We start from the raw sequence: 22500 nt of genomic DNA, 5'->3' as shown, positions 1-22500 counted from the left end.
TTCCCATTGTTTTACGTTTTTGAATAATTAAGTGACAAGTAAACGATACTAAACGAAGAGGAGCGTCTGGAGTTTGTTTGTTGTTGCCGAAGAAAGCGGAGCGAGGGAGAAAGTAGAGGAGCGTCAAGCTAAAGGCTTCATTAGGAATCTACAACTACTGTCTCACAACACTCTGCTCTTTGTCTTCAAGACCTTCTCACTTTCATCTTGCTGCACTCACCAGCTGAAAACTCCACAGTGGTTTTTTTGCAATTTGTCCAACATTCCAGGCAAAACAAGCCTGTGGGGCGGCACTGTGGCACAACACTGTGGATGTCCGAATTGCAGACATTACATATGTAAAAGGTGACTTCCTGTGCTGATGGTAGAATTCAAAGCTTTTATTTCTATTTCTACAACACTTTGGAGGCGATTGTGTTGGACTCTAGAGGTTTTGATCGTGTTTGCAAACATAACATTTGAAGTATTCCCCGCGCCTGTGTTGCAGATTTGACAACCCGGCAGCCGTGAGCCCCACCCCCACCAGACAGCTGACCTTCAACTACCTACTTCCTGTCAACGCATGGCTCCTGCTCAACCCCTCCGAGTTGTGCTGCGACTGGACCATGGGCACCATCCCGTTGGTGGAGTCCGCCCTGGACCGGCGCAACTTGGCAACCGTGGTCTTCTACGTGCTGGTGGGCCTGCTGGCGTACAGCAGCGTCACGTGCCAGCACAGCTCTGCCAAGACCGTGGTCATGGTGAGTTGTTGACCATTGCTCGGAGATGACACCACAATATCTGCTCACTTTGGAACCAATCCAACTGTCCGAGCGGTTCAATAAATGAGGGATTCATTAAAGGGGATGTTTGCAATATTTACACAGATGCCTAGAGGGCGCCAACTTTCCAACGTCTTCTACATACTATGTCCCGCCCTTAAACGTAATGAAATAAATAAATGGTAGGGATGTCCCGATCCAGGTTTTTGCACTTCCGATCCGGTACCGATGTTGTTTTTGCACTTCCGATACCGATACTGACCGATACCGATACTGACCGATACTGGCCTATCCGAGCATGTATTAAAGTTATTTAGCCTACTTAGTTGTCAGAATCATGTTGAAAAGGGTTTTAGTACTCTTGATAACAACTAGCCAGCTGAATTAGGGGAGTTTGAATACCGTATTTTCCGCACCATAAGCCGCCCTGGGTTATAAGCCGCGCCTTCAATGAACGGCATATTTCAAAACTTTGTCAACCTATAAGCCGCCCCGTGTTATAAGCCGCATCTAACTGCGCTAAAGGAATGTCAAAAAAACAGTCAGATAGGTCAGTCAAACTTTAATAATATATTAAAAACCAGCGTGATGTGGGCGCGCATGGAGTCGTATATCAACATGGACGGAGCTGCGTGAAAAAAGCCACCCGGCCTCTTCGCGTAAACTTACCTTAACCACTCGCTCATCTTTTCTTCATCCATCCATCCCTTCGAGTTAGCTTTTATGATGACGCCGGCTGGAAAGGTCTCTTTTGGCAAGGTCTTCCTTTTGAATATCACCATGGGTGGAAGTTTCTGGCCATTAGCATGGCAAGCTAGAACCACAGTGAAGGATGACTTCTCATTCCCTGTGGTGCGAATATTCACCGTACGTGCTCCCGTTGTATCCACAGTGCGGTTCACAGGAATATCAAAAGTCAGTGGAACCTCGTCCATGTTGATAATGTTCTCTGGCCGGATCTTTTTTTCAGCTATCTTGTTTTTACAATATGCACGGAAAGTAGCCAGCTTTTCTTGAAAGTCTTTAGGCAGTTGCTGTGAAATAGTAGTCCGTGTGCGGATGGAGAGATTGCGTCTTTTCATGAACCGGAAACCTGTCGCTTAGTAGGAGCCATTTTGTGGTCTTTACAGATGTAAACACACAAAGGAAATGAAACGTAATATCCGCGCGCTTCTTCTTCTTCTACGGGGGCGGGTGGTTGCTTACAGTAGAAGAAGAAGCGCTTCCTCTTCTATGGGGGCGGGTGCTTACCTTGGCGGTTGCTTGCGTAGAAGAAGAAGCACTTCCTCTTCTACGGGGAAAAAAGATGGCGGCTGTTTACCGTAGTTGCGAGACCGAAACTTTATGAAAATGAATCTTAATATTAATCCATATATAAAGCGCACCGGGTTATAAGCCGCACTGTCAGCTTTTGAGTAAATTTGTGGTTTTTAGGTGCGGCTAATAGTGCGGAAAATACGGTAATACACAATGGTTGGTAACAAGAAACTGACCTCTTTATTCAAGGATAAACACAAAATAGACAAAATTATACATGACAAACAGAAATGGCATCATTGAAACTAGGGCTGGGCGATATGGCCTTTTTTTAATATTGCGATATTTTAAGGCCATATTGCGATACCCGATATATATCTCGATATTTTGCCTTAGCCTTGAATGAACACTTGATGCATATAATCACAGCAGTATGATGATTCTATGTGTTTTGATTGATTGATTGAGACTTTTATTAGTAGGTTGCACAGTGAAGTACATATTCCGTACAATTGACCATTAAATGGTAACACCCGAATAAGTTTTTCAACTTGTTTAGTCATGATACAGATATATACTATCAGATATATACTATCATCATAATACAGTCATCACACAAGATAATCACATTGAATTATTTACATTATTTATAATCCAGGGTGTGGAGGGGGGCGCCGGATGTAAGTGTCAAAAAGACAGCCAAAAGAGTTTGATATGAGAATAAATCTAAAGTTAAAATATAGGGTAGAAATGCACCCATTTGCAGGAAATGTAGTCTTGATTTTCAAAATGTTCTTTCAAGGCTTGCATGTCTACATTAAAACATTCTTCTTCATACTGCATTAATATATGCTACTTTTAAACTTTCATGCAGAGAAGGAAATCACAACTAAAAAAAATCACAAATTTTTTCATACGGTGTTGATGTGGACATTTTTGCCTCGGCATTTTGATGGTGTGGGCGTGTGGCACCGAACGGAGATAAGCGTCTCGACAGACGTTACAATATTTGAACAATGATGACGAAAACTGTTTTCTCTGTCGTGTCCGTGTGTCGAAAATTGTTATGCGCTTATTTTTTCATTTGATTTTGTGCGTGGCATAGATTTGCCGTGCGCAGAGGACGTTTGAGCAGGCGCGCACCTTAGCGGCTGCGCTAGCATCGCAGCTAACGTTAGCCATGCTGCTACCTCTCTGCTGGGAGAGGACGTATACGTATGTGACGTATGACGTGACAGTATGTGACGTGTGTAAGAAGTTGCGCTTGCTGTCTGTGAGAAGGAGACAGAAGAAGGAGTGGGAAGAGCCTGTAGTGCAATGCCAGCAGCTAAAAGCAACTGCGTGAGAATTCGCAGACCTGTGGATGTGTTGAAGGTGTGCTGGAAAATGCGGAACGGAAATAGGGAGCAGCAGAAAAGTGGAATGTATTATTTGAATCTGTGCGTTGGAAAACACGGACCGGAGTTTTTTTTTTTAAACTGGATCTGGATCGGCATTTTCCCATGCCTTGCCGATACGCAATTTTTGGCAAATATCGGCGGCCGATCCGATCCAAATATCGGATCGGGACATCCCTAGTAAATGGTAAATAAAAAGAGAATACAATGATTTGCAAATCCTTTTCCACTTATATTCAATTGAATAGACTGCAAAGACAAGATGCTTAACGTTCGAACTGGAAAACTTTATTAGCTCATTTGGAATTTGATGCCTGCAACATGTTTCAAAAAAGCTGGCACAAGTGGCAAAAATGACTTGAGAAAGTTGAGGAATGCTCATCAAACACTTATTTGGAACATCCCACAGGTGAACAGGCTAATTGGGAACAGGTGGGTGCCATCATCGGGTAAAAAAGCAGCATCCATGAAATGCTCAGGTTTAAACACTGATGACATCTATTAAACAAGACAAGAGGCAAAGAATTAAACAGAGACAGAATTTTATATTTACATCTAACACAATTTCCCAACTCATATGGAAACGAAGTTTGTATGTATTAAACACTGAATTTCATCTATCTTTAATATATATTTGTAATTTCCATAACCTCCTTCGTCCATCTCTAATATGTTTGGGTCCGTATCGCCCAACCCTATTTAGCAGTAGTTCAAATAAAGTTCCGAAGTGTAATACAATCCTTTTTTAAACGTCATAAATGAATTGTCTATGTTCTAAATCAGGGGTGCTCATTACGTCGATCGCGAGCTACCGGTCGATCTCGGAGGGTGTGTCAGTCGATCACCAGCCAGGCATTAAAAAAATAGTCCTAAAAATGAGCGATCATAAATCTTCACTATGACGTCACTTTCGTCACTTGATTGACATTCACGGCACCCGAGGGTCTTCTGAGATGACGCTGGCTGCTGCCAGCTCATTAAAATTACCGACTGGAAGGCGAGAAACACTTTATTTCAACAGACTCTGGCGCCGTACCTGTCGTCAAAACTCCAAAGACCGACTGCACAGTTGCACAGTTGCGCTAACAAAATAAGAGTCTCAGAAAGCTGGCGTGCACAAGCTAGCAAGCTACGGAGTTTGCCGACAATGTATTTCTTGTAAAGTGTATACAAAGGAGTACGGAAGCTGGACAAATAAGATGCCAAAAACCAACCACTTTCATGTGGTATTGGACAGAAAGGAGGACTTTTTTTCTCCTCCATTCGAAAATGCGGACATTATCAGCACCACTGTCTGATTCCAATCAATGCAAGTCATCAGAATCAGGTAATACACCAACTTATATTCTTGTCTTCATGAAAGAAATGAATCTATATGTGTTAAACATGCTTGTATTATCTTTAAACACCTTTAACTTATTAACAATATTAACTGTGTTAAACATGCTTGTATTATCTTTAAACACCTTTAACTTATTAACAATATTAACTATATGTGTTAAACATGCTTGTATTATCTTTAAACACCTTTAACTTGTTAACAATATTAACTATATGTGTTAAACATGCTTGTATTATCTTTAAACACCTTTAACTTGTTAACAATATTAACTATATGTGTTAAACATGCTTGTATTATCATTAAACACCTTTAACTTGTTAACAATATTAACTATATGTGTTAAACATGCTTGTATTATCTTTAAACACCTTTAACTTATTAACAATATTAACTATGTGTTAAACATGCTTGTATTATCTTTAAACACCTTTAACTTATTAACAATATTAACTATATGTGTTAAACATGCTTGTATTATCTTTAAACACCTTTAACTTGTTAACAATATTAACTATATGTGTTAAACATGCTTGTATTATCTTTAAACACCTTTAATTTTTTAACAATATTAACTATATGTGTTAAACATGCTTGTATTATCTTTAAACACCTTTAACTTGTTAACAATATTAACTATATGTGTTAAACATGCTTGTATTATCTTTAAACACCTTTAACTTATTAACAATATTAACTATATGTGTTAAACATGCTTGTATTATCTTTAAACACCTTTAACTTATTAACAATATTAACTATATGTGTTAAACATGCTTGCATTATCTTTAAACACCTTTAACTTGTTAACAAAAACATATATTTCATAAATAAGTAAATATAAATTATATATATGAATGAGGTAGATCCCCACGACTTGATCAATTGAAAAGTAGCTCGCCTGCAGAAAAAGTGTGAGCACCCCTGTTCTAAATAATGTTGCTAATCTGTACTGATGGAATCGTTTGACACAGTAGTTCAATTACAAGAGGAAAGGTACTAACTAAACCCTGGGCTTTGCCTTCCAGGCCTTGTCTCTGATGGTCCTTCCCTTCATCCCCGCGTCCAACCTCTTCTTCCCCGTGGGATTCGTGGTGGCAGAGAGAGTTCTTTACGTTCCCAGCATGGGCTTCTGTGTGCTGGTTGCTCACGGGTTCAAGATGGCCTCACACACCGGGTGAACCACATTCATCGCAGGCCTCATCAGTGGGAGAATCAACACATGTTGAATTGTCGTTTTCTTTTGAAAGGTTCCTGAAGAAGATTTCCTGCTTGATGATTGGACTCCTGCTCACCACGCACGCGGTCAAGACTTTCAACAGGAATTGGGACTGGGAGTCGGAATACACTTTGTTCACGTCGGCTCTGAAGGTACCGTGCCAGTAGGACTACGACGTGGCAAGTCCTGAAGTCCGAGTGTCGTTCCGCAGGTCAACAAGAACAACGCCAAGCTGTGGAATAATGTCGGCCATGCGCTGGAGAACCAAAACAATTACGCCACAGCACTGCGCTATTTTCTGCAGGCCACCTTTGTGCAGCCAGGTCAGAAACCCCACGCTCTCAGTCTTTTATTTTGAAGTTAGAAACCCAACGCTCTCGTCATTTTATTTTGAAGTTTGAAACCCAATGCTCTCATCATCTTATTTTGAAGTTAGAAACCCAACGCTCTCGTCATTTTATTTTGAAGTTTGAAACCCAATGCTCCCGTCATTTTATTTTGAAGTTAGAAACCCCACGCTCTCATTCTTTTATTTTGAAGTTAGAAACCGAACGCTCTCATCGTTTTATTTTGAAGTTAGAAACCCAACGCTCTTGTCATTTTATTTTATAGTTAGGAAACCCAACGCTCTCATCATTTTATTTTGAAGTTTGAAAACCCAATGCTCTCATTCTTTTATTTTGAAGTTAAAAACCCAATGCTCGCATTCTTTTGTTTTAAGGTTAGAAACCCAACGCTCTCATCGTCTTATTTTGAAGTTAGAAACCCAACGCTCTTGTCATTTTATTTTGACGTTTGAAACCCAAGGCTCTCGTCATTTTATTTTGAAGTTAGAAACCCCACGCTCTCATTCTTTTATTTTCAAGTTAGAAACTCAACACTCTCATCATCTTATTTTGAGTTAGAAACCTAATGCTCTCATTCTTTTATTTTGAAGTTAAAAACCCAATGCTCGCATTCTTTTATTTAAGGTTAGAAACCCAATGCTCTCATCATTTTATTTTGAAGTTTGAAACCCAATGCTCTCATTCTTTTATTTTGAAGTTAGAAACCCAATGCTCTCATTCTTTTATTTTAAGGTTAAAAACCCAACGCCCTCATCATTTTGTTTTGAAGTTAGAAACCCAATGCTCTCATCATTTTATTTTGAAGTTAGAAACCCAATGCTCTCATTCTTTTATTTTGAAGTTAGAAACCCAACGCTCTCGTCATTTTATTTTGAAGTTAGAAAACCCACGCTCTCATTCTTTTATTTTGAAGTTAGAAACCCAACGCTCTCATCTTATTTTGAAGTAAGAAACCCAACGCTCTTCTCATTTTATTTTGAAGTTTGAAACCCAATGCTCGCATCATTTTATTTTGAAGTTTGAAACCCAATGCTCTCATTCTTTTATTTTGAAGTTAGAAACCCAATACTCGCATTCTTTTATTTTAAGGTTAGAAACCCAACGCTCTCATCATTTTATTTTGAAGTTTGAAACCCAATGCTCTCATTCTTTTATTTTGAAGTTAAAAACCCAATGCTCGCATTCTTTTATTTTAAGGTTAGAAACCCAACGCTCTCATCATTTTATTTTGAAGTTTGAAACCCAATGCTCTCATTCTTTTATTTTGAAGTTAGAAACTCAATGCTCTCATTCTTTTATTTTAAGGTTAGAAACCCAACGCCCTCATCATTTTGTTTTGAAGTTAGAAACCCAATGCTCTCATCATTTTATTTTGAAGTTAGAAACCCTATGCTCTCATTCTTTTATTTTGAAGTTAGAAACCCAACGCTCTCGTCATTTTATTTTGAAGTTAGAAAACCCATGCTCTCATTCTTTTATTTTGAAGTTAGAAACCCAACGCTCTCATCTTATTTTGAAGTAAGAAACCCAACGCTCTTGTCATTTTATTTTATAGTTAGAAACCCAATGCTCTCATCATTTTATTTTGAAGTTTGAAACCCAATGCTCTCATTCTTTTATTTTGAAGTTAGAAACCCAATACTCGCATTCTTTTATTTTAAGGTTAGAAACCCAACGCTCTCATCATTTTATTTTGAAGTTTGAAACCCAATGCTCTCATTCTTTTATTTTGAAGTTTGAAACCCAATGCTCTCATTTTATTTTGAAGTTACAAACCCAATGCTCTCATTCTTTTATTTTGAAGTTAGAAACCCAACACTCTCATCATCTTATTTTGGAGTTAGAAACCCAACGCTCTCGTCATTTCATTTTATAGTTAGAAACCCAACGCTCTTGTCATTTTATTTTATAGTTAGAAACCCAACGCTCTCATTCTTTTATTTTGAAGTTAGAAACCCAATGCTGTCATTCTTTTATTTTAAGGTTAGAAACCCAATGCTCTCATCGTCTTATTTTGAAGTTAAAAACCCAATGCTCTCGTCATTTTATTTTGAAGTTTGAAACCTAATGCTCGTGTCATTTTATTTTGAAGTTAGAAACCCCACGCTCTCATTCTTTTATTTTGAAGTTAGAAACCCAACGCTCTCATCATTTATTTTGAAGTTTGAAACTTAATGCTCTCATTCTTTTATTTTGAAGTTAAAAACCCAATGCTCGCATTCTTTTATTTTAAGGTTAGAAACCCAACGCTCTCATCATTTTATTTTGAAGTTAAAAACCCAATGCTCGCATTCTTTTATTTTAAGGTTAGAAACCCAACGCTCTCATCATTTTATTTTGAAGTTTGAAACCCAATGCTCTCATTCTTTTATTTTGAAGTTAGAAACCCAATACTGTCATTCTTTTATTTTAAGGTTAGAAACCCAATGCTCTCATTGTCTTATTTTGAAGTTAAAAACCCAACGCTCTCATTCTTTTATTTTGAAGTTAGAAACCCAATGCTCGCATTATTTTATTTTAAGGTTAGAAACCCAACGCCCTCATCATTTTGTTTTGAAGTTAGAAACCCAATGCTCTCATCATTTTATTTTGAAGTTAGAAACCCAATGCTCTCATTCTTTTATTTTGAAGTTAGAAACCCAACGCTCTCGTCATTTTATTTTGAAGTTAGAAAACCCACGCTCTCATTCTTTTATTTTGAAGTTAGAAACCCGACGCTCTCATCTTATTTTGAAGTAAGAAACCCAACGCTCTTGTCATTTTATTTTATAGTTAGAAACCCAACGCTCTCATCATTTTATTTTGAAGTTTGAAACCCAATTCTCTCATTCTTTTATTTTGAAGTTAGAAACCCAATACTCGCATTCTTTTATTTTAAGGTTAGAAACCCAACGCTCATCATTTTATTTTGAAGTTCATCATTTATTTCAACTTTATGTTATTCAAGTATGACATTTTTAAATGTAATTAATTTCATTGACAAGCAATTCTATTATGGTCATAATGATTTCAGTACTATTGAAGATATTTGCTCCTTCTCAACTCTGTGGTAATATTCTTTTCACAAAATACAACCAATAGTACGTTAATGTTAAATCTTACTTGTGAAAAGTAATCCCCTGATTCCTATTTTCAACAGTCCGCTCATTTGAGCAGGAAAACGCTGAACACCATCTTTGTTTTTTACCGGTCAACTGTCAGTTTCATGACATCACGAACTTCAGAGGCTGCAATATGACAACTGCGGATCAGAGTGCGACACTGGCAGAGGAGCTTAACTGTTTCTTTGCCCGTTTCGAAACCCCCCAGCGACACTCATCTGCTCCAGCCCTGCCCCCGCCCCCACCGGGCTCTGGCGCCACTCCACTCACTGTACAGGAGCACAGTGTCAGACGAGTGCTCCTGGCTGTGAACCCCAGGAAGGCTACCGGACCAGACGGAGTACCTGGAAAGGTGCTCAGGACGTGCGCCCACCAGCTCGCTCCCCCCCTCACCAGGATCTTCAACCTCTCCCTGGCTCAGGCAGTCATCCCATCCTGCCTGAAGTCATCTACAATAATCCCGGTGCCGAAGAAGTCTCCCATCACCAGCCTGAATGATTACCGACCAGTGGCCCTCACTCCGGTAATCATGAAGTGCTTCGAGCGACTTGTTCTCCAGCACACCAAGGACCATATCCCTCCAGACTTCGACCCCCACCAGTTCGCATACCGGGCGAACAGGTCCACAGAGGACGCCATCGCTGTTGCTCTCCACTCTGCTCTGAACCACCTGGAGCAGCAGCAGAGCTACGTCCGGATGCTCTCTGTGGACTATAGCTCTGCCTTCAATACAATAATCCCGGACAGACTCTGCAATAAACTGGACACTCTTGGCCTCCCCCCTCTCACAAACGCCTGGATAAGGGACTTCCTAACGGACCGACCCCAGAATGTGAGACTTGGCCCGCACCTCTCATCCTCCCGCACGCTGAGCATCGGCTCCCCACAGGGCTGTGTGCTGAGCCCCCTCCTCTACTGCCTTTACACCCATGACTGCAGTCCGGCCCACAGTGACAACCTTACCGTCAAGTTTGCCGACGATACCACAGTGGTCGGGCTCATCTCTAGGGGTGACGAGGCTGCCTACAGAGAGGAGGTCCTGAAGCTGACGGCCTGGTCTTCGGAGAACAACCTCGCTCTCAACACCAGCAAGACCAGAGAGATCATCGTCGACTTCAGGAGGAGCAGCACCGACCCTGCCCCCCTCTACATCAACGGCGAGCGTGTAGAGAGGGTCCACACCTTCAGGTACCTTGGAGTCCACATCTCTAATGACTTCTCCTGGACAGTCAACACCACATCAATCATCAAGAAGGCTCAGCAGCGGCTACACTTCCTTAGAGTCCTCGGGAAGTACAACCGGAAGCCTGACCTGCTGCTGACCTTCTACCGCTCGTCCAACGAGAGCCTGCTGACCTACTGTATTACGGTATGGTACGGCAGCTGCACTGCAGCAGACAGGGAGAGGCTGCAAAGAGTGGTCAAGACGGCTCAGAAGATCATCGGCCGCCCTCTCCCCTCTCTGACGGACATCTACACCTCCCGCTGCCTCAACAGAGCCAGTGCCATCATCAAGGACAGCACCCACCCTGGCTCTGACCTGTTCCACCTGCTGCCCTCTGGGAAGCGCTACAGGTGCATTAAAACCAAAACAAACAGGCTAAAGAACAGCTTCTTCCCCAGGGCCATAACCATCCTGAACGGACTGCCCCATTGTCCCTCATAACTGCCTTCTCTTCGGTGCAATAACCCATTCCACCAACCACCCTGTTTTTGTTTTGTTTTTTCATGTATATATTCATTTCACACCATATTCATTGCACTTCTACATTTTTTATATTTCTATATATTTGCACATTGTTTTTCTAGCATGCACACATCGCACTGTATGGAATGGCCTCAATCTCGTTACCTTGCGTAATGACAATAAAGCTGATTCTGATTCTGATTCTGAGTTTAGGCTGCTCGCCGGCTCCTCATCACCACTTCAAGATGGCGACCCAATTTCTCGCGTCACAGCAGCCAATGCTGCGTCTACTTATAACATGTCTCTGGCTAGCATACTTCTAAGATGGCGCCAAGTAACAAAATCCATGATTATTATGTCTAAAAGTATGACATTAACAAGAATAAATGGATGTAGAATAACCTGAGCAGTAAAAGAGGCATAAACAAAATGTTTGTCATTCTTTTTAATGATTTTGTTGATCCACTTTCTTTTGGCTGAACATAGAAACAAATATTTCCTGAATGACGTGTCAAAAAAGAAGCTTAGATGAGTGTTGTGTGTAACAAAATACTTTCTTGTGGATTCATCAGGTCTCACGACTTATCCTTTTATCTTCTGTCTGATCTCTGGCCAGATGATATCGGTGCGCACATGAACGTCGGGAGAACCTACAAGAACCTGAACAAGTCCAGAGAGGCAGAAGATGCCTACTTGGTTGCCAAGTCCCTCATGCCGCAGGTAAGCCAGTGAGTCACGCAGCCTAAAAGATAGACACGCCTGTGCCTGTTGGATCAAGTGCCAGCTGGATCACCCTACGGGTCTTGTCTCTCGACACCCGGCAGGTCATTCCTGGCAAGAAGTACGCCACACGCGTGGCCCCCAACCACCTCAACGTGTACATCAACTTGGCCAACCTGATCCGCGCCAACCAGTCCCGGCTGGAAGAGGCCGACCAACTGTACCGCCAAGCCATCAGCATGAGGCCCGACTTCAAGCAGGCGTACATCAGCAGGCAAGCGCACGCTTTCATTGGCCGTTGTTGCATGTGTGGCTTCTGTTCCACAAGATAGATTAGACCCGGCATGGGAAGTGCAGTGCAAATACGGAAGTAAGGGAACATGAAAACCAGAGGCAAACATGAACCAACACCAAGGACATTAAAAGTGCTGACGCAACCAGCTGCCACTTCAGCAGCGCCGTTTCTACATACAGCTACAAAGTAAAGACACAATGACAAAACCAAAAACTGAGCAATAAATAGCAAATATCAAATAATTTTTCGGATTACCGTATTTTCCGCACCATAAGGCGCCCTGGGTTATAAGCCGCGCCTTCAATGAACGGCATATTTCAAAACTTTGTCCACCTATAAGCCGCCCCGTGTTATAAGCCGCATCTAACTGCGCTAAAGGAATGTCAAAAAAAACAGTCAGATAGGTCAGTCAAACTTTAATAATATATTAAAAACCAGCGTGATGTGGGCGCGCATGGAGTCGTATATCAACATGGACGGAGCTGCGTGAAAAAAGCCACCCGGCCTCTTCGCGTAAACTTAAACATACCTTAACCACTCGCTCATCTTTTCTTCATCCATCCCTTCGAGTTAGCTTTTATGATGACGCCGGCTGGAAAGGTCTCTTTTGGCAAGGTCTTCCTTTTGAATATCACCATGGGTGGAAGTTTCTGGCCATTAGCATGGCAAGCTAGAACCACAGTGAAGGATGACTTCTCATTCCCTGTGGTGCGAATATTCACCGTACGTGCTCCCGTTGTATCCACAGTGCGGTTCACAGGAATATCAAAAGTCAGTGGAACCTCGTCCATGTTGATAATGTTCTCTGGCCGGATCTTTTTTTCAGCTATCTTGTTTTTACAATATGCACGGAAAGTAGCCAGCTTTTCTTGAAAGTCTTTAGGCAGTTGCTGTGAAATAGTAGTCCGTGTGCGGATGGAGAGATTGCGTCTTTTCATGAACCGGAAACCTGTCGCTTAGTAGGAGCCATTTTGTGGTCTTTACAGATGTAAACACACAAAGGAAATGAAACGTAATATCCGCGCGCTTTTTCCTCTTCTACGCGGGCGGGTGGTTGCTTACTGTAGAAGAAGAAGCGCTTCCTGTTCTATGGGGGCGGGTGCTTACCTTGGCGGTTGCTTGCGTAGAAGAAGAAGCACTTCCTCTTCTACGGGGAAAAAAGATGGCGGCTGTTTACCGTAGTTGCGAGACCGAAACTTTATGAAAATGAATCTTAATATTAATCCATATATAAAGCGCACCGGGTTATAAGCCGCACTGTCAGCTTTTGAGTAAATTTGTGGTTTTTAGGTGCGGCTAATAGTGCGGAAAATACCGTATAAATCGCAGTTTTTTTTCATAGTTTGGCCGGGGGTGCGATTTATACTTTGGAGCGACTTATGTGTGAAATTATTAACACATTACCGTAAAATATTAAATAATATTATTTAGGGGTGTAACGGTACACAAAAATTTCGGTTCGGTACATACCTCGGTTTAGAGGTCACTAGAGATGCGCGGTTTGCGGGCACAACCGCGGATTATCCGCGGATCGGGCGGATGAAATTTAAAAAAATTAGATTTTATCCGCGGGTCGGGTCGGGTCGGGTCGGGTCGGGCGGTTGAAATAAAAAAAAATTAGATTTTAAATAGATTCAGGCGGGTGGCAGTTAAACCAATTCGGAAATATATACAGGTAAAAGCCAGTAAATTAGAATATTTTGAAAAACTTGATTTATTTCAGTAATTGCATTCAAAAGGTGTAACTTGTACATTATATTTATTCATTGCACACAGACTGATGCATTCAAATGTTTATTTCATTTAATTTTGATGATTTGAAGTGGCAACAAATGAAAATCCAAAATTCCGTGTGTCACAAAATTAGAATATTACTTAAGGCTAATACAAAAAAGGGATTTTTAGAAATGTTGGCCAACTGAAAAGTATGAAAATGAAAAATATGAGCATGTACAATACTCAATACTTGGTTGGAGCTCCTTTTGCCTCAATTACTGCGTTAATGCGGCGTGGCATGGAGTCGATGAGTTTCTGGCACTGCTCAGGTGTTATGAGAGCCCAGGTTGCTCTGATAGTGGCCTTCAACTCTTCTGCGTTTTTGGGTCTGGCATTCTGCATCTTCCTTTTCACAATACCCCACAGATTTTCTATGGGGCTAAGGTCAGGGGAGTTGGCGGGCCAATTTAGAACAGAAATACCATGGTCCGTAAACCAGGCACGGGTAGATTTTGCGCTGTGTGCAGGTGCCAAGTCCTGTTGGAACTTGAAATCTCCATCTCCATAGAGCAGGTCAGCAGCAGGAAGCATGAAGTGCTCTAAAACTTGCTGGTAGACGGCTGCGTTGACCCTGGATCTCAGGAAACAGAGTGGACCGACACCAGCAGATGACATGGCACCCCAAACCATCACCCAACCATGCAAATTTTGCATTTCCTTTGGAAATCGAGGTCCCAGAGTCTGGAGGAAGACAGGAGAGGCACAGGATCCACGTTGCCTGAAGTCTAGTGTAAAGTTTCCACCATCAGTGATGGTTTGGGGTGCCATGTCATCTGCTGGTGTCGGTCCACTCTGTTTCCTGAGATCCAGGGTCAACGCAGCCGTCTACCAGCAAGTTTTAGAGCACTTCATGCTTCCTGCTGCTGACCTGCTCTATGGAGATGGAGATTTCAAGTTCCAACAGGACTTGGCGCCTGCACACAGCGCAAAATCTACCCGTGCCTGGTTTACGGACCATGGTATTTCTGTTCTAAATTGGCCCGCCAACTCCCCTGACCTTAGCCCCATAGAAAATCTGTGGGGTATTGTGAAAAGGAAGATGCAGAATGCCAGACCCAAAAACGCAGAAGAGTTGAAGGCCACTATCAGAGCAACCTGGGCTCTCATAACACCTGAGCAGTGCCAGAAACTCATCGACTCCATGCCACGCCGCATTAACGCAGTAATTGAGGCAAAAGGACCTCCAACCAAGTATTGAGTATTGTACATGCTCATATTTTTCATTTTCATACTTTTCAGTTGGCCAACATTTCTAAAAATCCCTTTTTTGTATTAGCCTTAAGTAATATTCTAATTTTGTGACACACGGAATTTTGGATTTTCATTTGTTGCCACTTCAAATCATCAAAATTAAAAGAAATAAACATTTGAATGCATCAGTCTGTGTGCAATGAATAAATATAATGTACAAGTTACACCTTTTGAATGCAATTACTGAAATAAATCAAGTTTTTCAAAATATTCTAATTTACTGGCTTTTACCTGTATACATAGTTAAATGTTGTTACCCACATACGAAAAACGAGCAGGCACCTGCTGCATATGCCACAACAGAAGAAAAAAAAAAAGAGATGGACACTTTTACGGAGCGGAGAAGATGGGGTCTTTCTTGTACTGACCCAGTGTCCAATCAAAAAGTAGAAAATAACATTTGCATCTGATTCAGCAAAGACAAGACCGCATGAGCAAGTTGTAAAAGTTGAAGTCCGTGTGACCCATCAGGGGGGAGCTGCTCCTGAAGATGAACAAGCTCACGGAGGCGAGGGACGCCTACCTGCGCGCCCTGGACCTGGACGGCACCAACGCCGACCTGTGGTACAACCTGGCCATCGTCAACATCGAGATGAAGGAGCCCTCGGAGGCCCTGAAGAACTTCCAGCACGCCCTGCGGCTCAGCCCCCGACACAAGCTGGCACTCTTCAACTCCGCCCTCCTCATGCAGGAGTCAGGTGAGCCAATAGGAGGCGCTAAACATCACATGTTTCATACCTGCCAACTACTCCGGTTTTCCCGTAATTAGTACGGTTGTCATCAACCTATTCCGGGTTACGGTTGCAGTGATAAAAAATACGTTTTTTCATTAATTAAAATTTTTTTTTTTTTTTTTTAAGTTTTATTCACGAAATTGCGTAACAACAATGACAATCGACACTGCTTCCCGTAACTTCCTATCGAGCCATGCCGAATGCCATGCGCGAGACTATTTATAGCACCGCTGCCCAGGCCCGGCCCTAATCAATCTGGCGCCCTAGGCAAGATTTTAGGTGGCGCCCCCCCCCCCCACATCGGCAGTGAAGGGTATATACTCACAAGAACCCGAATAGCTTTGTCTTTGACCTTTTTTTTTTTACTTACAACTATACCTAATATATAAAGGGGTGGAAAAGTGACTATTACCTGCAGGGCAAACATTAGCTAACCAGAAGGCAATAATGTAAACAAAAAACACCTGCTTAAAAGATCTAATACAAATGTCCCTGAGGAATGTAAGGTGGGAGTACTGTAATTACCTAACGTTACATTATTATTTTCCATAACAATTTAGCCCCCTCCACAATATTAACCCGACGTTAAAACAGAACTAGCTATTTATTGATTAGCAATTGCCGAGTCATGTAACATTAGCTTAATGCTAAAAAGCCAGGTTACTATCACATTCTGTAACAGACAAATAATTTCATGTAGGCTAACGTTACCTACCTGCTACCTCTGTCTTTTCTCGTTTCTCCTCTTCTTTTCTCTTTTTTCTTCCCTGGGCACCTGACAGTTTTGGCCGTTTTGACATCTTGTGTTGATTTTTTGATGTGGTGACGTCCAAAAAGAGTCATGATACGGGAAGGGAGGGGGCGCACCGTGCGGGGGGAGGAGGGGGGGCGTAATGTTGTAACAAATAATATTTCTATTAAATAGGCTTTACTTTGCATTTTAATTAACGTGAGATTATTTTTTGTATTTAGAAATAATAGTAACAACTTTTTTTTTTTTTCTCCAACATTTGTGGCACTGGCATGGCGCCCCCTGATGGACGGCGCCCTTAGCATTTGCCTATACGGCCTATGCCACGGGCCGGCCCTGCCGCTGCCAAGCACGAGGCCATTGTTTCCAAACGAGCGAACGATCATGGAATCAGCCGGAGAAAAATCGCATAAGAGTCTTAAACGGAAAAGAAAACTGCAGTCATTCCGTGAAGAATATTCAAAAGCCTATCCGGGAATAATTATCCGTTCCAAAAAGGGTGAAAACTACGCAAATTGCACCTTGTGCAGACAAGATTTTTCGATCGGAATTAGGAATTAGCGATGTAAAAGACCACGTTGGGACAAAAAAACACAATTCTAATGCCGTTGCTAGCGATACAAGTGGAAAACTTTCAACGTTTTTCGTCGCCCAAACAGATTCTTTGGATGTGATAAATGCCGAAGTTTTATTTACGGAGGCAATAATTGAGCAAACAAAAAGGTAATGACACCAATGTTATCTATTGGAATTGTTTAGTACTGTTATACTGTTAAAAGTGTTTATACTATTTATGCTTTCAAGTCCAAGTTGAAGAAATCTTGTTAAATGTTGACAGCATAACTACCAAAATACAGAAGTATGTCCTTAATATTTTTGCAGTGCTATTTCTGTTGAAAAGTTCAAATGATTACATTAGAGATGTGATGTGCCACTTTTCAAGTGTCTGATGGCTTAAATTAATTTTCATTAATTTTTCATATTTTGAATTCTTTTGAAAGGCTTACAAAAAAACTACATTTGAATTGTAATTCCATGCTATTGACGGGACTATTAATTTTAATGAAGTTAGCTTACCATGTTTACAGTATGATAATTGTGATAGAAATGTGAATTTTAGGCACAGAATATTTTATACAATTGAACAAGGCAGTAGATTATACAAGCTTGGACAGAAAGTTAATAATGACACCAATTTTTTTTTTTAATGGAATTGTTTAGTACTGTTTTACCATTTGTTTACTGTAAAAAGTGTTTATACTGTTTATACTTTCAATTAACAAATTGAAGTCTTGTGAAAGGTTGACAGGATAACTGGCATTAACTGTCAAAATAATTTCAAACTATTGAAGTTAGCTTACAGAATAAACATGTCAATCAACCCATATGATTTTTGCTGTAATATTTTTGTTTTGAAAAGTCACTGTGACTGATAGAAAAGTGATGGTTTTAGCAACATTTTAACCTGTCTGAATGCTAATAATCATTTTGCGTCGGGGGGCGAAGCCTGAACCCCCACCAGGACTTTGTCCTGGACCTACCGGGGCCTGCGGCCCCTGGACCCTGGCTACTAGGTTTTTCTGATTTCAAAAGTTGGCAAGTAATTAGTACGGTTTTCATCAACCTATTCCGGGTTACGGTTGCAGTGATAAAAAATACGGTTTTTCATTAATTAAAAAATTTTTTTTTTTTTAAAGTTTTATTCACGAAATCGCGTAACAACAATGACATTCGACCTGCTTCCCGTAACTTCCTATCGAGCCATTCCGCGAGGCTATTTATAGCACCGCTGCCAAGCACGAGGCACCAGTTGCCATTGTTTCCAAACGAACGAACGATCATGGAATCAGCCGGAGAAAAATCGCATAAGAGTCTTAAACGGAAAAGAAAACTGCAGTCATTCCGTGAAGAATATTCAAAAGCCTATCCGGGAATAATTATCCGTTCCAAAAAGAGTGAAAACTACGCGAATTGCACCTTGTGCAGACAAGATTTTTCGATCGGACACGGAGGAATTAGCGATGTAAAAGACCACGTTGGGACAAAAAAACACAAGTCTAATGCCGTTGCTAGCGATACAAGTGGAAAACTTTCAACGTTTTTCGGATTTTAGCCACAAAAAGGTAATGACACCAATGTTATCTATTGGAATTGTTTAGTACTGTTATACTGTTAAAAGTGTTTATACTATTTATGCTTTCAAGTCCAAGTTGAAGAAATCTTGTTAAATGTTGACAGCATAACTACCAAAATACAGAAGTATGTCCTTAATATTTTTGCAGTGCTATTTCTGTTGAAAAGTTCAAATGATTACATTAGAGATGTGATGTGCCACTTTTCAAGTGTCTGATGGCTTAAATTAATTTTCATGAATTTTTCATATTTTGAATTCTTTTGAAAGGCTTACAAAAAAACTACATTTGAATTGTAATTCCATGCTATTGACAGGACTATTAATTTTAATGAAGTTAGCTTACCATGTTTACAGTATGATAATTGTGATAGAAATGTGAATTTTAGGCACAGAATATTTTTTACAATCGAACAAGGCAGTAGATTATACAAGCTTGGACAGAAAGTTAATAATGACACCAATTTTTTTTTTTTAATGGAATTGTTTAGTACTGTTTTACCATTTGTTTACTGTAAAAAGTGTTTATACTTTCAATGAACAAATTGAAGTCTTGTGAAAGGTTGACAGGATAACTGGCATTAACTGTCAAAATAATTCCAAACTATTGAAGTTAGCTTACAGAATAAACATGTCAATCAACCCATATGATTTTTGCTGTAATATTTTTGTTTTGAAAAGTCACTGTGACTGATAGAAAAGTGATGGTTTTAGCAACATTTTAACCTGTCTGAATGCTAATAATCATTTTGCGTCGGGGGGCCGAACCTGAACCCCCCACCAGGACTTTGTCCTGGACCTACCGGGGCCTGCGGCCCCTGGACCCTGGCTACTAGGTTTTTCTGATTTCAAAAGTTGGCAAGTATGCATACCTGCCAACTACTCCGGTTTTCCCGTAATTAGTACGGTTTTCATCAACCTATTCCGGGTTACGGTTGCAGTGATAAAAAATACGGTTTTTCATTAATTAAAAAAACAAAACTTTTTTAAAGTTTTATTCACGAAATCGCGTAACAACAATGACATTCGACCTGCTTCCCGTAACTTCCTATCGAGCCATTCCGCGAGGCTATTTATAGCACCGCTGCCAAGCACGAGGCACCAGTTGCCATTGTTTCCAAACGAACGAACGATCATGGAATCAGCCGGAGAAAAATCGCATAAGAGTCTTAAACGGAAAAGAAAACTGCAGTCATTCCGTGAAGAATATTCAAAAGCCTATCCGGGAATAATTATCCGTTCCAAAAAGGGTGAAAACTACGCGAATTGCACCTTGTGCAGACAAGATTTTTCGATCGGACACGGAGGAATTAGCGATGTAAAAGACCACGTTGGGACAAAAAAACACAAGTCTAATGCCGTTGCTAGCGATACAAGTGGAAAACTTTCAACGTTTTTCGTATTTTAGCCACAAAAAGGTAATGACACCAATGTTATCTATTGGAAATGTTTAGTACTGTTATACTGTTAAAAGTGTTTATACTATTTATGCTTTCAAGTCCAAGTTGAAGAAATCTTGTTAAATGTTGACAGCATAACTACCAAAATACAGAAGTATGTCCTTAATATTTTTGCAGTGCTATTTCTGTTGAAAAGTTAAAATGATTACATTAGAGATGTGATGTGCCACTTTTCAAGTGTCTGATGGCTTCAATTAATTTTCATTCATTTTTCATATTTTGAATTCTTTTGAAAGGCTTACAAAAAAAACGACATTTGAATTGTAATTCCATGCTATTGACGGGACTATTAATTTTAATGAAGTTAGCTTACCATGTTTACAGTATGATAATTGTGATAGAAATGTGAATTTTAGGCACAGAATATTTTTTACAATTGAACAAGGCAGTAGATTATACAAGCTTGGACAGAAAGTTAATAATGACACCAATTTTTTTTTTTTAATGGAATTGTTTAGTACTGTTTTACCATTTGTTTACTGTAAAAAGTGTTTATACTTTCAATGAACAAATTGAAGTCTTGTGAAAGGTTGACAGGATAACTGGCATTAACTGTCAAAATAATTCCAAACTATTGAAGTTAGCTTACAGAATAAACATGTCAATCAACCCATATGATTTTTGCTGTAATATTTTTGTTTTGAAAAGTCACTGTGACTGATAGAAAAGTGATGGTTTTAGCAACATTTTAACCTGTCTGAATGCTAATAATCATTTTGCGTCGGGGGCCCCTGAACCCCCCACCAGGACTTTGTCCTGGACCTGCGGCCCCTGGACCCTGGCTACTAGGTTTTTCTGATTTCAAAAGTTGGCAAGTATGCATGTTTGTTAGGCGGGAGCAGGATGAACGCTGCGTGTCGGGGCAATGCTCTCGCCTCGCTCCATTAACAATATAAAGCATTTAAGCAACGCTCTTTTGTAAACTGTGCTGCAACCTCGGCACATTTTTCCTCGGCAGCGAGCTAAAGCAGGCGCAAACAAATATGACCAGGAATTTTATGTGCTCTTATGCAAATATCAGCAACAAAGAGCTGAGTCATTAAGACAAATACTTGCTCGTTTCCTGTGTGACTCTTTTTTTTTTTTTTTTCATTACTGACTCGTCAATCACACCTGCTGCTCATTCTGTCACTCCCAGCGTATATACCTGAATACATACCGTGTGTGTGTGTGTGTGTGTGTGTGTGTGTGCGTGCGACTACACCCTGTCCTCACAAGGACACTTTGCTCGTCAGTGCAAGTGTTCCAGAATGCGCTAAGTGGCCCATTGTCAGCACACGACAAGCCAGATGACAAATTAAGTTCAGCAAGAGGTCGCCCAGGTGCTCGTGAGAGATGTAACAGCAACACACTGATTGTTACAAGCACTTCATAAACAACAACAACATTATTGTTGTTATTATTCATCATCTGTTGGTACTTCCTGTTTAGGCGAACATGACCTCATGTGTTGGTACTTCCTGTTTAGGCGAACATGACCTCATGTGTTGGTACTTCCTGTTTAGGCGAACATGACCTCATGTGTTGGTACTTCCTGTTTAGGCGAACATGACCTCATCTGTTGGTACTTCCTGTTTAGGCGAACATGACCATGTGTTGGTACTTCCTGTTTAGGCGAGCATGACCTCATGTGTTGGTACTTCCTGTTTAGGCGAACATGACCTCATGTGTTGGTACTTCCTGTTTAGATGAACATGACCTCATGTGTTGGTACTTCCTGTTTAGGTGAACATGACCTCATGTGTTGGTACTTCCTGTTTAGGCGAACATGACCTCATGTGTTGGTACTTCCTGTTTAGGCGAGCATGACCTCATGTGTTGGTACTTCCTGTTTAGGCGAACATGACCTCATGTGTTGGTACTTCCTGTTTAGGCGAACATGACGTCATGTGTTGTTACTTCCTGTTTAGGTGAACATGACCTCATGTGTTGGTACTTCCTGTTTAGGCGAACATGACCTCATGTGTTGGTACTTCCTGTTTAGGTGAACATGACCTCATGTGTTGGTACTTCCTGTTTAGGCGAACGTGACCTCATGTGTTGGTACTTCCTGTTTAGGTGAACATGACCTCATGTGTTAGTACTTCCTGTTTAGGCGAGCATGACCTCATGTGTTGGTACTTCCTGTTTAGGCGAGCCCAAGTTCTGGGCGGAGGCCAAGCGTCGGTTCCTGACCTACGTGGAGGAGGAGCCTGAGGACGCCAATGGCTACTTCAACCTGGGCATGTTGGCCATGGACTCCAAGGAGGACTCTGTGGCAGAGCGCTGGATGCT

The 22500-nt window shown here is 41.0% G+C and overlaps 1 protein-coding gene across 1 annotated transcript in view; it reads left to right on the top strand.

Annotated features, from left to right (window-relative positions):
- Positions 1 to 22500, top strand: part of tmtc3 (transmembrane O-mannosyltransferase targeting cadherins 3) — a 65124-nt gene that overhangs the window by 41960 nt on the left and 664 nt on the right. The window contains exons 7-14 of the mRNA XM_061969346.2: positions 488 to 740; positions 5783 to 5931; positions 6005 to 6125; positions 6185 to 6296; positions 11725 to 11828; positions 11933 to 12102; positions 15622 to 15848; positions 22359 to 22500. The exon at positions 22359 to 22500 is cut by the window's right edge and continues 664 nt beyond it. Of these exons, the coding sequence (XP_061825330.2) occupies positions 488 to 740; positions 5783 to 5931; positions 6005 to 6125; positions 6185 to 6296; positions 11725 to 11828; positions 11933 to 12102; positions 15622 to 15848; positions 22359 to 22500 (1278 nt within the window). The remainder of the gene's footprint in view (positions 1 to 487; positions 741 to 5782; positions 5932 to 6004; positions 6126 to 6184; positions 6297 to 11724; positions 11829 to 11932; positions 12103 to 15621; positions 15849 to 22358) is intronic.

This window comes from Nerophis lumbriciformis, linkage group LG10 (assembly GCF_033978685.3).
Source record: "Nerophis lumbriciformis linkage group LG10, RoL_Nlum_v2.1, whole genome shotgun sequence".
Lineage (NCBI taxonomy): Eukaryota > Metazoa > Chordata > Actinopteri > Syngnathiformes > Syngnathidae > Nerophis > Nerophis lumbriciformis.
Note: the sequence above shows the minus strand (reverse complement) of the source record. Positions and strands in the feature narration are given on the sequence as shown.